Source organism: Dromaius novaehollandiae, chromosome 4 (assembly GCF_036370855.1).
Source record: "Dromaius novaehollandiae isolate bDroNov1 chromosome 4, bDroNov1.hap1, whole genome shotgun sequence".
In the NCBI taxonomy this organism is placed as follows: Eukaryota; Metazoa; Chordata; class Aves; order Casuariiformes; family Dromaiidae; genus Dromaius; species Dromaius novaehollandiae.
The window spans coordinates 84,595,907-84,613,289 of record NC_088101.1 but is presented as its reverse complement, the minus strand read 5'-3'; the positions used below and the strand labels follow the sequence as shown (position 1 = coordinate 84,613,289).

The 17,383-nt window shown below is 46.7% G+C and overlaps 1 protein-coding gene across 1 annotated transcript in view; it reads right to left on the bottom strand.

Moving 5' to 3' along the window:
- Positions 1-3,740: 3,740 nt before the first annotated feature.
- Positions 3,741-17,383, bottom strand: part of ADRA1D (adrenoceptor alpha 1D) — a 50,317-nt gene continuing 36,674 nt past the window's right edge. The window contains exon 2 of the mRNA XM_026121769.2: positions 3,741-8,397. Coding sequence (XP_025977554.2) covers positions 7,829-8,397 — 569 coding nt within the window. The 3' untranslated portion in view covers positions 3,741-7,828. The remainder of the gene's footprint in view (positions 8,398-17,383) is intronic.

The following is a 17,383-nucleotide window of genomic DNA, read 5'->3' as shown; positions in this document are numbered from 1 at the left end:
GAGGAAAAGGGAAACCATCTCTACTAGTAAATTAACCACTGGGGGATGTTTATTCCTTGTCAGTTAGTTTCGTTAGCACAGTCCTTTGCTCAGTTTTGGCACTCTCACGAGCAATTTCCAGGCACCGTTTGGGAGCGAGCAAGAGGCGAAGACCCTTCCCCGGGGCACCTGGGATGCAGCCAGCCTGCTTGGAGGGCTGAGGGCATTTATGGAGCACTACAGGGACAGACCATTGCAGGATGGTGGGACTCATGGCCGGGACACGTACCAGGGTAGCAGGATGTCAAGACCCTTGGCCATGGCTGTGGCAAAGGGAGCTGCCCACAGGGAAACCCAAGAGGGCCTCAGCTTTTCCTCTCTTAAAATGATCTAATTTGAGTTTTGGAACCTCATTGCCGTCATGGAAAATGGACTGCTAGGTGATAAATATATTTAGAAAAATAAAGCAGCTTACTGGGAAACTGCTGGGTTGTGTGACTCCAGCCCAATGAGCTTTGAGATAATTTCCACCTGAGCCCATTAGTTATTGATTCGTTACTGGTTAATCATCCTTGTTTAGCCTTGGATCCACTAACACCTTCAGATTTTTTTTTTTTCCAGAGTTACCTGTTCTGTAACTTTGTGTTTGTGAAGTTGGTTATTCCTGCTGGAGTAGAGAACTTCATACTTACTGCATTAGGTCAAATGCATTGTATTTGATTGAAACCATTCCTTAAGTTTGCCAAGGTCATTTTGATCCTGATCTTGAATCTAATCCTGTCATCCATGATTTTTGCAATTTCATGTGCTTCATGCAATTTTTCAAATTCCATAAACACACTCTATATTTTATCATCTATGTCAATAGTTAAAATATTGACTAGAGCAGGATCCAGGACAGCGGTCCTTATAGATCTTACGAGGGATCTGTATAAATCTGAGTCAATGTTGTGTATGTTAAAAGATTTAAAATGTAAAAAGATTATGTAAAAAGATTTAAATTTATATGTGTAACTGTGTGTATCTATGTGAACATATGCGTTTATACATATGAGCAAATGTATACCTATATAAAAATATATTTATGCACTGTCAAAAAGCCCATGCCCTGAAGCTTTGGAAAGCAACATTTACACTCGGAAGACTAAAACAGGTTAGAAATTAAAGCGCCTCAGCAATCAAATTTAAATTGGATTTGGACAGTGAATCATCTGTTCAATACTGTAGCAATAAACATGCATAAAACAATAGCAGTTTACTCACAAATTAACGTTAGTGCTGTCAAGGTAGCAGGCCTTTTAAACCCATAAAGCTACCGTGCCATGATAGAAACAGGGTTACTCAAGGACGTTCCCTATTTTCAATAATTTGTTGAGAAATTCCAATCTGTATCAAGGCGATTTGTAAATGGCAAAGCGCTTTTGGGATAACTTCATGTGCAGCTCATGTGCAATGTTTGATTGTGTTCGTGGGCAGGTAAGTCGTTCTGCTAGATGGAGCGGAGCACAGTCTGAGTACCGTCTGCATTTCAGTGCTGACCAGTTTCCTTCTCACACCCATGTCATGGTGTTTGATGCAGGTCGTTAGGTGCTGTGGATGCAGATGCAACATTGTGGATGAATGTGATCATAATACCGACCAGGAGTAATAAACTGGAGGAGAAAGACCGTCTCTTTAGAAATTCAGAATCAGTTTTCAATTACAAAATGGGAAAATATTGATCATAGGAGTTGGGCTGGGCCTGGATTTTTTGTGGAATGCCCATATGTTTTCTCCAAGATCTAACTGAGATGTGAGCATTGGTCAGTCAGACCTATTATGGGCAGAGTCCCTGCCTTAATTCAGTCTTTTCTGAAGGTAGAGATGTTCAGAAAGTCCAGCAGTTTCAAAACTATGTGAAATGACCTGCTTGAGGCTGTGTTGTGAAACTGAAATTGAGATAGGAGAGCTGGGCACAATAAATGAAAGATGACATTTCCAGAAAATGCATAAACATTATTTTTGATGCCTATACCCTGCCCTCCAAACCCCAAGACATCTATTATCCACTAGGATCACATAAAGGAGCTCTTTTAAGCTAGAGGAGTTTGGTTTATTGAACTGAACAAACTGAACATTTTGCTCTAAGCCTTTTTTTCTGGCCTCATGGGACTTGTAGTTAGGTTACTATCTCTGATCTGTCCTCCCCACTGTCTTGGCAGGACTCTGTCTCCCACGATGCCCAAGGGACTGGGTGGTGTGGTCCATCCTGGGAGTCACACACTGGTAGGACTCTCGGCGACATATTAAAAGACAGTAAATAGCTTGTCCCCTTTTTACTTTGGGGCAAAGGGGGAATCTGAACATCAATTTCTGCCCATTCCTTTCCCATTATTTACTTCTGTTACCAGTTTACAGATCAGCTCCTCCTGCCATGTCCCTGCACCAATTTTGTGCAAAATGTTTTATGTCCTATCTTCTAGCCCTGTGCAGATGTCTTGGATAACCTGAGATGTTTCAAATGGCATGAAACACCTATATTCAGGCAATAAATGTTTGCCCTAGGTCTCTATAACAAGGTTTAAACATGTGGCTCATATGTAGGCATTCTGTAATGGAGGTGCCTGAATCTGTGAGCTGAAACCTACCAAAAGGTACTAAAGAAGAGCAAAGCTACTATGCATGGTCTGCATCTGTACAGAGGAATATTTAGAGGTCTGAATGCCAAAAAGAAGTTAAAAACTTTGCACAAGATGGCCAAAGTTTCTTGGGTAATCTCCAGGCAAATCCCAGCCCCAGCTACAAGCTTTCCGTGGAAAGTTCTTCAAAGTCAGTCTATTCAGGAGTTGTTTTTTTAATTTATGAATAGTATTCAGTAACAGAAATTCCCTTGCAGGAATCTGCATACAGCAATGGCAAAACGGTATGTTCTTGTTGATCTACTGTACATTGGAGACTAACCTTGAGTTTTCTGTATATTTGCTCATTTTAGCCTACGGGCAGAGTACTGAACAATGTAATTGGCATGGACATTGGCTACCCAACATCTAAATAAAGAGGACATAGAAGCAACTGTACCAGCTCGGAGCCAGTCTAGTCGAGTATCCGGTCTCTGGCAATGGGAAACTTAGGGAGGGGTAGAGGAAAGGACGCAGCCTGAAGTGATATCCCTTAAAATATTCTCGCAGTTGACAGCGATTGCTGCCTCAGGGACATCTTTGTTCAGAGCTTATATAAATGTTTCCAATGGCCCCGATGGACTTTTCTGTCATGAAGGCATCTAATTGGTTTTCTAACCCATACAATGAGTTGGCAGATGCAATATCTCGTAGTGATGAGTTCTACAGTTTAAGCATGTGCTGTGTGAAAAATTACCTCGCTTTATTCATTTTGATAATTGAATTTCATGTCACTTAGTTCTTGTATTATGAGAAACAGTGAACAATCATCCACTGTTTGTCTTCTCCCTGACACCCCTGATTTTGTAGACTGTAGACCTCTACCACGTTCCTCCTCGATCATCTTTTTTCCAGGCAAGAGCCCTTTGATTTCATTGTTCTTCAGGTGGAAACTGTCCCATGGCTTTGTTCATCTTAGTCACCCCTTTCTGAATCCTTTCTAAGTCCACTCTATCCTCCTTTTGAGCTCGGTTAATCTGAAATGGAGTGATAGTATAGATAGTGTTCATGTTATGGGCACATTGTGGATTTATTCAGAGGTGTAAAGATGTTTTTGAATCTAGTCTCCGTCTCGTTCTTACAGCCCTTTTCCCTACATCTCTTGCCCCGACAGCTCCTGTTTTACAAATCAGACACAGTGACAATTCACGGCAATGTTTTAGACAGGTTTGTGCATGTATTTGGTACAAACAAACAAACAAAAATATGTGCATTCTGTTTCATAGAGCTGACATCAATCCAACATAACTTGAATCACGAAACAGAAATACTCTGACTAATAAATACATCTGAGGATGAAAAATAAAAATCTATACATAAAAAATTCCAATGTCTGCTAAAGAAAATGTACACTTATATACACACTGTAAACAATAGTAATGCAACCCAACTGCAGTCCAGCTCAGGCTGACAGGGGTCTTCCTTCGTCCTTGAACAGGACTCGTGAGGGTCTACTGACATGAAAGCCACTGTTCACCACCCTTAGCACTAGGTTTGCTGAAGCAGCAAGGTCTGGCGATGCAATAGTGACACAGAAAGCCAGCACGATGAGGCAAGAGCTGCTGGATAACCCAGGCGCAGGTGCTTTGGGAAATGGCCTGCTTGGCAAATTTGGAGAAACGGGGCCATACCCTCAGCTGGTCACACCATTGTGGGTCCGGAGAAGCCAGTGGGATCAGAGCAAATTTACCACCTGAAGGTCTGAGCCCGTTTTCCCAAAGCTGGGAGAGCTCTGAGATCAAGGGAATCGGAGTGAAACGCACGGGTCTAGAGACCCAGGTCACATTTCACACAACACTGCCTTTCTTCCCCCACCAGCAAACACAGTCCCAATCTGCTCTGCGTGGAGCTCTACACATCCAGCTTCACAGTCCCATCCTGACATCACCTCCGCTGATGCGTTTTGCTAAACCACCCTGCCGAGGGGAAAGGGGGGCCCCGGGTTTAATGGGAAGCAGATGTTTTGCTTTAATGCAGCACAGCAGAGTGCAAGCCTTTCCTATAGTACATACTAGGGCAACCTTGGGACCCTATCAAGCACAGGCTCAGATGCAGCGGCAGAAAGCAAAGGAACTAGACGTTGGGCATTTGTGTACGTGTGTACACATCTGTGTACACACACATGTGCTTAAACAGACTTTACCCTCTTTTTCTCCCCTGTAGGTCTGTAAAGAATTGGGATGGAGAGGCAGTAAAACCCCAGACTAATCTTCCTTCCCCTTCCTGATGCTTTCAAGTGACTGGAGGCTGTAAATGTAAATATTTCAAAATTGGAAAAAAGAAAGAAGTAGATTTAAAAGATCAGGGTGAAGTCTAAGCAATAATTTCAGCTCCTCCTTGGGAATAAACTGCTTGCCAGCAGTTGCGAAAAGCCCCTGCAAAGCCTCCGCTTTATAGGAGAAGGTCTGCCATTTTGGAGATGACTTTATATACACAGGTGTAGCAAAATGTGTACTTGTATCTAGATGGTCATGGATGCACATATGTTGCCATGTACTATGGCTGTCTGGCTGGATTCCCACCGAGGCTGACACACATCAGATAAAAACACTCCAGGGCATCAGAGAGCATTTAATGGCAGATGTCCATCTTCCCCTTGATCTGACTTTCACCTCTGTTTGTGCAGTTAACATTGTGAGTAATCTCAGGGTCTGATTATGTCTGCATCAGCTCATCCTAAACTGTGCCCCAAAATTGCTTACATTACACTTGCACGTGTCAGGCCTGCAAAATGTTGTCATCAGAAGGGGGCAAAAAATGCTGCTCTGGGTGTATTTACTCCCTCTGATGGTACTACGCGTGCACGTGCATCCAGAGAGGAAGGCAAAGCGCAGGAGGAGCAACCCTTTTACCTCGCCGGTGTCCTTCCCGGCATCTCCACTCTGGCCAGGAAAGCTCTTCCGCAACTGCCCTCTCCTAGCGCTCCTGATGACTTCCCCGCTGAATCCCCATTGGTGGCTGTGCTCTCCCATCAGCATGGGCACCCAAATCCAAAATTGTCCACAAACCAGTGGCAGGAGCAGTCCGTACACTGCAAAATGACTTTCTGTGACTTTCTGTGTGTCGCATCATCACACAGGGTCTCGCTTCCCCTGAAGGCCAAAGAAACAGCAAAAGAAAAATGCTTTTCCCCACAGGGGTCTTGGGCCCTTGCTTTGGTAGGCTTGAACCTTGCAAGCTGGCAATTTCTGGCTGCTTTTGCAAACACTTGCCACTTCTGAACATGCAGGCAGTAATGAGCTTGGGTTCAGCAAGAGTGCAGCGCTGCCCCTGCTTCTTGATGGGGTTAGCTTCTGGGAGGAAAATATTTGGACAATATCTGCAAGCGTTTGTGCAGTAATTTGTCCAGTTCAGAGTCCACTGCATTGAGTGAAGGGCAGAAGGGTGTTATGGGTGTGGAGACGGGACCCACTCAGGATACCATGTCTCAGTATGCACTGTATCACTCTTGTTCCCTTGAAAAGTAAGAGCCTTTCATCTCTTTTGATAGCCACCCTTAGGATGAGTAGCTGCATGTGCTGTAGGCCCCATGCATGAAAGACCCCTAATAGGTTTTGGGGACAGTGCTTACGTGGGTGAGTTTCCATCCAAGACAGATCAAGCATCATGTCTCCATCCCTGTACTTCATGTTCCTGTTCTTTATTTACCTTGCAGACTAGGCTTGAGATGCTACGCCTCCGATCCAGGCCTCACCTCCAGCACCTGGGTGTCTCGGGCCTGTGCTCACTGCTAAATCTAATGTTCACACGTTGTGGAAACTCCTGGGCTCGTTGTCTGTCTGGAATGGGATAAAACCAGTGCCTGAAATGCATGGCCGAGCAGGGCGTGAGCAACTAGTTTTCCGAGCAGCAAAGCGCAAGGTGCAGTGAGCCTGGCCGGGGTAGGCTGTGTTGTCACAGCTCTGTCCCCTTATTGTCCCGGGGAGGAGGCCACAGTGCCTTCCTGCGGGGAGCTTGCACTCTGGGATTGTGAGCGGAGAAAAGGAACCCTTATCCACATTGTTTTTGTCCATGCTAGCAGACACAAAGAAGGTCAATTACTGATAGCCACCAAAGGCTTCAAGGTCAGGCACGTGTGAAGTCACCTGGGAGAAGAATCATGGATATAATCCTGACTGGGGACAAGATGCGTCTACACGAGGGAGCTCCCACTGCACTTCAGCTCCGTTTTAGCTTTGACTCTATGAGCAGTAGAAATGGGCCCCAAACTCAACCATCCCATTTTTCCTGAGCCATAGGGCAGGTTGAGTTTGGACCTGAGCTGAACCCCTAGGGTACATCTTTATTTAATATTATTTGAGAGAGATGGCAATTGAGAGTAGGAAGGGGAGAGAAGCGGCCCGGGATGGCCGACATCAGAAGGAATTGCTTTCTCTCTGTATTACAGAGGGAAGTGCACTAGAGCAAGGCAGATTGCTAGTTCATTTTGGACTCAAAGGTGAAATGTGAAATGCATCATAAGTTAGAATCAGAGAAGAGAGACCCACACACCCATTGGCATCAGTGTATAAATCAGGACAGCTGTTCTGGCCTAAAGCCAGGCTGTGCAGACCTGGCAAAGCTGTGGTCATTGCAGACACGACAACTGAGAGCCATGGTCCTCTCCAACCTGCCTGGGAACACTACAGCGTTCTTGCTCCGGAGAGCGGAGACCTGGGCTGGAGGTCCTGTCCAGTCCTGCAAGCTCCCAGCTCCCAGCCCATGGGCTAAAGGGGCAGCTGCCAGCTACCACTTGACAGCCTCCTTTCTGGATGCCACGTCTGGAAGGAAAAGTGGTCACATGTGCTAAGGCAGGGTTGGCATCTTTTGGGGTATGGTCTTTCTATTGTATTTTATGTTGTTTTTAAGGCAAAGGAGACATCCTGATTTCCCTTAATTGCACACTTTCTTCCAAAGACACATAACAATCCCATTGGAGGAAACAGCTCTTTTCCTAAGGCCATATCCACCTCACTTCTTCCCCTTCTGCCATGGCTCCTTAAAATGGGATATGACACTGGTTCTTATTTGAGGAACCCATAATCCCAGAGAAGGGGCTGACCTCTCTGTGGGGGATGCTTGTGTAACCTTTGGGTGACCATGTTTTATACCCAATTGCTGCTTCCAGTCTGCCTGACAGACCCACAGACGGCATCCCTTTGTGTTTCTGCTAGATACCTCTAAAGAAACCATCCACAGCTGTCCCGGGGGCTTTAAATATCTGTTTCTCTCAGCCCGCAGCAGTCTGTTAAGTCATAGGTTTGATAGTCGATGGTTTCTGTGAAGTCATGCGGGATCCCAATAGAAACAGACTCCACCTCGGTTTTGTAGGTGGCTGTCACCCCTCCTTTGCTGGAGCCACCCCGGATTTTGTTAGAAAGGCTGTTCATCTTTTCCTTCAGCTGGGTAGATGCTGGTTTCTGGAATGGTGTGAGCATTTTCCAGCCCTTGAAGCTGAGTGTTCTCCTCTTAGTGGCTCTCTCCTGCAAGGAGGAGCTAAATATGAACGAACTGTTCAGGGTGCTAATTCTGGGCCTCAGGTCTGCCTCCGAGTCTCGCCCGGAGCTGTTCATGGAGGCCCCTCGCCAGTGGTGGTCGTAGACCCGCCAGATGGGCCTCCTTCTCCGGCGGCATTGGCACTTGAGCAGCCTGATGAAAGCTCGCTTGAACTCTTTGCTAGAGCAAGGGTAGATGATCGGGTTCACGCAGCTGTTGAAGTATCCCAGCCAGAAGATGACCTTGAAGACCATGTCTGAGGGCTTCAGCGATGGGAAGAAAGAACCTTGGAAGAGAGAGAAAGAAATAAGGTTAGAGGAGGGGGGACGGCGCGGCAGCACAAGGTAGCAAGGTGGTGCGGGAGGGGACAGGACAAGGCTGAAGGTGTGATTCTGTTATTAGGTCCGTGGCTGGTGATTGTTTTGGGGAACAGGTTCATGGCCTAGGCAGCCAGATGGAAACAAATGCCTCCCTGGTCCACCAGCACTATGTGGCCAGACCCTGTCCCATACCAGATCAGCCGGAGCAAACTGATGCTCGGCTGGTTTGCAGGGATCGGTTTTGGTGACGAACGTCATACACCCTCTGCTTTTCAGTGATGCTAAGGTGAGTCTTGAAAGCAAACACCTGAAGTGGACTCAGATAAAACCCACCGCTCCAGGCTTGCAACTGCCACAGGAAAAAATTTCTTTTGTCCGCTCTGGCCCAGTTTATGCTTTTGGGCTGGAGGATCTTGGTGGTCGTCTTGCTGAAAAAGCTTGAGATTTTGGTGCAGCCAGAAGATGTCACTGTTGCTCCCACATGGCCGCACCGCTTCGCGTCACCCACTAAAACCTGAAATAACTTTCTGACTCAGCCTAAATTTCTTTTAATTTTAGGTCTGGATGACAAATCATGCCACCATGTGACTGAGCATTAATTTGTGTTTTAGTAAATATCATTAGCTCTAGATATCATTATTATTTTCCCTGTGCTCAGAAGTCTGGTGTCAAAACAGTAAAACAGGTGCCAGGAGCCGGAAATGCAGGACTGAGGCTCTGAACTTCCACTGACCACATAAAAGCTCCCTAACGTTTTCCTAGAGAAAAATTTTCATGCAGGAAAACCAGCGTGCAGATTCAAATAAAGCTTTCTTACACCCAGCCTTTAAACAGCACAGAATTTACAACCAGACTCAGATTTCAGTATGTGGGTTACCCCAGCTCAGGGATATGGGAGAATAAAAAGAGATTTTTAGCATTTTCTTATTATTAGGCAGGGAAAGCATGGAGGCATCTGTGTAGCTTAAATAGCTGCTGTTTCATGCCATAGGGCTGAAGTACATGCTGGCTGTAATCTGTGCTGAAGAGGCATTGAACGGGGACAGTATGCATGACTGATGTCTGTGCTGCAAAAAAATGGGGCTCTCGTGGAGATGCATGGCCTCTATAGGCTGGTGTGCAACCGCGGGGGTTGTCGCTTGTGGCTTTGAGCAATAGGCCTGGGAACAGGGATTTGCAGAGGCAGTGCCCCCGCCGCGGCTGTGTTTAACTGAAGGGGTTTATTACTGCGTTGCGTGCAGTGTCTCCTGATTTCTCCATCCTATCTGGGAAGAGCCAGGGCTTTTCCTTGCCCTGTTCTTGCACTGGCCCCCAGCTCACCTTCCTGGGCCCACAGACAGCATCCAATCTTTGGGGGACATAGGCCAGCAGTGGGTTTCCGGGCCCGGCATCAGATTTTCTCCTGAATCTCAGGTCTTGGCAATAGCAGATGGGTCTTTCCTCCTGCCCAGGCTCACCCACTCCCCACAGTGCCTGGGCCAAGCCTCTACGCACGTCTGTGGGCTCTCTGCAAGGGGATCCCTGGCTTTCAGCCCTGCAGTAAGACATTGCCCAAAGCCTGGTGTGAAGCTGGCTGTGCCTTAGCTCAGTGCGAGTGTCTGAGGCCAAGGGATGTGAACAGGCATTTGATCCTGCTCATAACCTTGTCAGGGTAGCGGTTCTGTGCCTCAGTTTCCCCAGTAGAGAATGGGGCTAACTACTATAATCTCTTTCACAATGTTGCTGTAAGGCTCAGCTCAGCAAAGTTTGCTGCACGCTGGTTTCTGAAAGGAGCCACTGATTTATAGAGTATTTTTTAACTTTAAGAGAGAGGAAAAGAAAATAGAAAGCTATGGTAACAAAGCAAATAAAAGAAGAGGCTCTTTAAAAATGAATCGGGTAATTACTGCTTGAGCAAGGCTATCTAAGAGATTGGTGCTTGTTCAAACAGGCTGTTAAAATAATAATTTATGTCTCGTGTTTAGCAGTTAATTGCACAATGCAGTTTCTGTGCTATATTCTTTGTTTTTACATCTAGATGAAAAATACAAACGGGAAAAAAAAGCTATGAATTCTCTGAATTTCAACTTTGGCTGTTTTTCACCCTCTAGAACCTTGTGTACATCTGAAGAAAAGGGGCTCATTACCATGCTCATTAACATGCAAATAAGAGTGCCCCTTGGAAGAGACGTGCACTGAGTGCATCCATAGTTTCCTCATTTCATCACCCTGGGATGAACAGAATTGGGCAGGAAATCCCCCAAACAGGTCCCTGGCTAGTAGCTTGGTACATGCTAAAGCATCCGACTGTCCTGATAAGCACTGGGAGGCTGCTTGTAAGGAAGAGTTATGAGGTCTTATTTAGGGAATGAGTAAAGTATGGAAGGAATTAGCCCTTGCTTTCATACACACAAATGCACAACGAGAACATTTTGAAAGGGAGGGTTTTTGGGCTGGGCTTTGTGGTGGTTCCCGTACAGGAGCATGGATGTTAGGATGCCTGGGAGAAGGTACTGAATATGCTCTTGCTCTCCTGGTGGAGGGAGGATCCTGGCTGCTTCCCCACGTAAGATGCTCCCACGTAGGGAGGGATGCAGATCTCTGGTTGAGAAAGCTGCATGTTGGCTTACATCCTCCTGCTGAGAACTTAGTCTTCCCCTACGGCTGCAGAACTTCCAAATTCCCCTCCAAGGTCATAGCACCTAGAAATGTTAAGATAACAGTGCTGGGGAGATTGAAAGCCCTGTTGGGACTTTAGTACTTTGGACATTTTATAAAAGGTCATTCTAAATCTTGCAGAGCTTGAATCCTAATGATGGAGCTAGGGCTGAACAAGGGCAGCAGGTGCTGTTGTAACCATGGATAATTTTCTTCGGGAGCATTAAGAAATTAAGAAAGCTGCAGGCAAATTCTCAGGCAAAGCCTGCCTCCACTTTGCAAAGTCACTGGAGTCCCAATCATCTAAATGAGATCTGAAGATTGAATTTCGTTTCTTTGGTGGTGCAAAACATGAGCCATTATTGGTAGCTGCTCTGAAGCGAAGATAAGGCAAAAAATTAATTTATTGGGTGGTTTTAAAGCATATGTGGATGTGTTTGTGCAGGACACATGCTCGTACTCCCTGGAGCAACCTTATTGTCTGCTGGTCACAGGGTATTTTGGGAACATACTGTATGGGGTTTTCCTGGGTGAATATCACCCTGCTTAGCTCTGGGGAGAAAACCCAACCAGATACAAATCCCTGAAGAGAGGGAGCATGCTCCCCAAAGCTGTAACATCTTGTTTTAGGGGGTTAGTGGATGCAATCTCTCCTCCACATACTAAAACACACATCCCCTTTTTAGGCTGCGTGAGCTAGCATAATCTTATGATCTTTCCTTGTCTGTACTTCTCCACCCTGCCCTCCCTGTGATTCAGTCAAAGGTGATATCACTGGATTATTTGGAGAGTTGCTGGTCTCCGTGTTCAGAGCAAAAAAAAAGACAAATGCACAAATGAAAATGGACCCACTCCAATCTAAATTCTGGCCCTGGCTCCTAGTACGCAGCCCGAATCCCTGAGCAGGCTTGCTTTCTGCTGCAGCTGGCAGTGGCATCATTGTTTTAAAAGGTCCCTGCTTCACAGCATGTCCCAAATAGTCCATGGCACAAAAATGCCACAGGCGCGATATCCGGTGGGTGAAAGGAAAGGCCAGAGACGTGCCCCTCCGCTGCCCCATCATCGATGAGAAATGCAAGGACCTGCAGGATAATTCACACCGACAAAGGGCCTCACTGTTGTTTGGTGTGAACTGTGTGTGAGGAGCAGCCCCGGATAAGAATAGCTGATGGCCAGCTGGACCTTGCAAGTGTTGGCAGAGTGTTGTGGAAACAATAAATGGGGAACTATTGCTCACTGCATTACAGGAGACTGAGACTGGTGGGTGGTGGATTTAAAGCAGAGAAGAGGAGACGGTTTGTCTCACAGCGTGTTGCTTAGCTGTGGAGGTCCCTGCTGCAGGAGGCTGTGGGTGGTAAAAGTTTGCACAGGTTCAAAAAAGGACTGGACAAACTCAAGGAAAATAAAGACTCTATCAAGGCCTATTAACTGCAAAACCTTCCATTCTTGAATTAGGAAGTTTGAGAAACCCAAATCACTGGAAGATGGGAGAGTACTTTGGGGTAATATTACTATCTGCTGAATCTGGTCTTATATTTTCCCTTGATATCACTATTGACTAACGGGGACAGGGCATCGGTCTGGCTGGTCTGACCTCAAGTGATGGTTGCTATGTTCCCACGCTCTCCTCCTTTCCCACAGATGAGATAACACGGGGCCTCTCACGTATGGAGGGCTGATAATCTTGGTGTGCCAGATGGTGTTGGGCCCGTGGAAGGGAAAGGCATCCCCTTGTCTGGGCTTCTTCTGAATGTGGCCTCTACGGTCTGGAGGTGTCTGAGGACTCAGCCTCCCTCGGGATGTGCCAGAGCAGCGAGGAAAGAGAATTGCAGCTGGTATAGAAATACCCCAGGGTGGGAGGTATTGTAGCTGCAGAAGCTCAGCGTGACCGAAGGAAACAGTCAACGTCTCTCTTCCTTCTTTTCTTTCTGGCTCTCACAAAGGAAAGAGGGAGCGCTCACACCCTTCATCCTAATTAAATCTGGTCCAAAGCATTCCTGCCCTGCCCCTTTCTGCCCGCTACCCAGGTGTGGACCCCTTCTTGCCAGCTCCTTGCCAGACCCCCACAAAGGAGACCCGGACAGTCCCTGCCTGATGCAGCTGCCAAGCTATGGGAGGGAGGGCTGGATATCAGCAAGGATTTCTGTCCGTGTACGGGACCGGGAGTCTGGCCAGCCTATCCTGACCTTCATCCCCATCAGCTATTGACCACCTCCTCTGGGCATCTGTAGGCGAATCAGGGTCCCTAGAGGGTTAACACCTCCCTGCCTTGTGCAGCTGGTGGCATGTCTTGGGGTGATGGGGGAGTTCACTGCCCTCCTCGGGTGGATCCAAGAGCTGTTGGCCTAGGAAGGAGGACAGCATGTTCGCAGTGACTCCAGTGTTTTCCCTCGAGGACGATGGCGTTAGGATATCAAGTGGAATTCCTCAGGCCTGAAAATGTTCCAGCCACGGCTCGACCCCATAAACAATCTGGAGATAAGCGACGGCTTCTGTCACGCCAGTGAGAACCCGAACAAGCTGCGTGTGTGCCTCTCTGCGCGTATGCCTGCCTGCTTGCTTGAACTTTTCTGAGCAGAGATCTTCCCCCGTGCCCTGATCCAGTCAGGAAAAAAAGCATGGACAAACCACTCCTTCACTGCACTTCTCTGACCTTCTCGGCAGCGTTGCTTTGTCCCACAGTCATTGTCCGACCGGCATCTCCCAGAGAGCTCCCAGTCATGCCACATCCCTCTGTGCTCTGCTCTCCCCCAGTGCTGCGCATGTATCTGGTGTGCGGGATCCCCCCGTGGAGGGGGCAGCCTGTGCAGGAGGGTGCCCTGATGCCCTGGGGCACGGGGAAACATGGCGTTAGGCTGATAGTGGTGGAGAAAGGCAGACGAGATGGGCCTGGGGAACCAAGGGCTCTGGAAAACGATGGCACAGACAAGGAGGACTTCAAGTGTGAGGACCGCATGTGGTTTGCCCTTCATCAGGGGAAGGATAAGGTGGTAGAGCAATTATTCTGAATTATTCAAATATTCAATAAGAGTATATTCAATAAGCATATAATTATTCTTGTTATTCAAGTTATTTTGATAATTTACTGGTCTAATTTGCTGGTCCCCAAGCCTGGCTCCTAACCACTAGGCAGTACGGTCCCAAAGCTGGTTCCGTATCGTTCTTCTAAGTTGCACCACACCAGCAGGAATTTGGCTGAAATTTCCCCTCACTCAAAGCTCAAGTTAAAGCCTTTCTCAAAGCAGCCCCATGAATCTGGACCACTAATGTGAGTCAGTGCTGTGAGGATGTTTCCAAGGCATCAAACTGAGAACTGTGGGTGTCTTGGGCAATTCACCTGACGGAATTCGGGTATGGACCGGGTCCCTGAGCTTCTCACAGTCAATGGCTTAGTCAATAGAGTCAGTGGAGAGAAAGGAGTGATCCATCTCTACTGGGCAGATGTGTAACACTTCATTTCAGCTGACTCAGTTACTATCATGGGAATCCAGACTCCTGACTCGCATGGAAACCCTCAGATTATAGACATCCAAGGTTGCTCCAGGTGAATTTCAGTCTTATTGTCACTGGCATCTGGTGGTCTCCTCCTCCTATGAGTCTCTTAGGCTTCTAAATCCCCAAATCTTTCCATGTCTTAGTTTCTGTCTTTTGCAGGATATGACTTTCATTGCTGGCACAATTTTGCCACTGAGTCTACCGCAGTGGTGAAAGGTGGAAAGGTAGAGAGTCATACAGGCACATCTAAGGAGCTACCTAACAGAAAGCCAACAGGTAATTTCAAATCTTGGATTGTTCACAGTGCTAATTTTCTTAGCCTGCTCTAGCTTGATCTCTGCAAGTTAAATTTGGTTCAGGGAACAGTTCACTCCAAAGACTGCTCCCAAAAGGCCATATGATCTTGACTGTACTGTCCTTCAACATCGTCCCAGCAGGCTCTGCACCCTTAATTGCCCCCATATGCCCTCATGCCACATCATAGGGCATGCAGTGTGTACCATCTGTTTCATACTAAGGATCCACTCTGGTGGGCTGCAACACAACACCCCCCCTCTTTCACAGGTTCACAACTCGCACGAGATGATAATTATGTCTTGTGGGGCACCACATAGGGCCTGAGAGAAGCTGTGGGCCAGGTGCTGTATGGTACTTAGCCAGTCTGCTCCAGTCTGCTCTACAGCCCTTGCTCTGGGAGCTAGTGACTGTACTCTGCCTATTTTTTTTAAGTGCTATAGCTGACCCATAGCAGTTAGCTTGGCTCCTGAGCAAGCTGTAGCTACTGTTGTGATTTGCTGGATACCACTGGGAATGTGCTTATGTGATACTACAGAGAGATGAAGGGATCAAAGAAGGTTCAACATGCCATATTTCTCGTGGGTAATCAGTCTGGGAACAAATAGCATGCAGCAAGTTTCCAAAGCAATGGACAATGAAGGGAGGCCTGAACCCAACAGATTGGGCTGGGAGGGCATTGATCCTTCACTTGGGGACACAAAGCTGAAAGCAGCAACAGAAAATCTCCAAAAAATTGTTATATTCATTGTCCATAACATTCTTCTGCCAAGGAACCTATGCCCCATGCTACACTATGCACAAAGCTCTGTTGCCCTGAACTGGATATGCCACATTCCTTCATTTATTAGGGATCTATAAAGAAGAAGGTCTTGCTCAACATAATAAAGGAAGAACCAATTTCTGCCTTGGAGACTGTGGCCTGCCACTACACTGAGGCTGACCTGAAGATGAATATAGCCCTGGGTCTGTAGAATAGCCAAGAAGGGACTCTCCTATTTCCAACTCTATAGCCTTGTGGCATAATCACAGAACTATCTGCCTAAAATATATAAGCCAGCAGGCTAAGGACTGAGAGTTTTCCCCCACTTTTTTTTTTAACAGGAGCGTTGTGGACCCAAACCAAGCAGGAGTATGCAAAGGGAAACGAGAAACATTTTGGAACCATACCTGGGCCTGGATACTGCAAATCAAGCACACAGCTCTCTGTAACAAAGCTTTTAAAATGGCTAAGAAAATGCTTTTGCAAGGTAATGAAAAGCAGGATCGAATATCTCTTGTGTGTGTCATGGAAGGCAACGCTGGCCCATCAGATTTCTCATGCCTGTAATGAAGCCAAGATCTGGGCTGGCTGGAAGAGCTGCTGCTTGCCATTAATCCCAGGCCACCCAATGAACTTACTGTCATGAGTGCTTTGCTTGCTGTGTGGTGAAGAGCATGAGCAACTCAATGTCTTGCAGAAGGGCTGGTAGCTCTGAGCCTGGTGTTTAATGTTGTCCTCCCCATGCTCTCAAAACAAGCTGTCGATTAACTCAGATCAACACTGCCCTGCTCAATAGTAGCTTTTTCGGCTGCATGGTTCATCCTCTGAGAAGGAGAAGGGCAGGGCAGCAGAATCAGGCCCACAGTATCACAGATCATGCTGAACATAACAGCGGCAGTAGGAGGATGGTGAATGTCCACAGTTTCAGTGCAAGCAGATTACCAGACCACTACTTTGAAAGCTACTTCACAAGCACAGACCAAACGTATATCTCTTGCGGAGTGAGTGAGATGAATCCCAGGCCTGTGTGCACGCAGGGATCCAGTGTATGGATATGTGTGAGAGTCCACACGTGTCTGCTCAGATCCATGATGGGGAAGGGAAGACCTCCACTCTCCGATCACTCAGAATTACATGAATGGCGTTAAAAAGCAGTCGCAAGATTAAAAAGAAGACAAACATGTAAGTTCTTTTCATCTCACTCCCAGTACAGACTTCCTTAAAGGTAATATTTTCACAGTGTCTCTTATTCTCGGGAAAGCTAGATGCATATCCAACTGTCCGTCCCTTAATAATTCTTGGATGATAGCCTGACTCCAGCCCCCAAAGGGACTTTAAAAGAAACCTTAAAATCATGAGACTCAGCAAAAGGACATAAATAAATAATAAAAAAAACACAACGGGAAGATTTGGCAATCTGGCAAACCCGTAGGGAGATATCAGGAAGGTTCTCATTTGTCAGATGCAAATGAATAATAATAATAATGTCTCTTGAGAGAAGGAAAAAGTCAGAATAACTGAGTCACATGTCAAGAAATCCTGTCTTTCCGTATGAGAGGAAGAGAAGACTGGAATCTGCAAGCTGATGGTAGAGCAAGCATAACATAGACCCCAGCGAGATTCTTGCCTGGATGGTTAAACAGAGGAAACGAGCTTGGGGTGGCCTTTGAAAAGAACATTTCCATCGGGGTCACGATCTGAATGAACACAATGGCTGTGCAATGTTGCTAGGTTCCCTCCAGAGCATTTCAAAAATCAGTGTG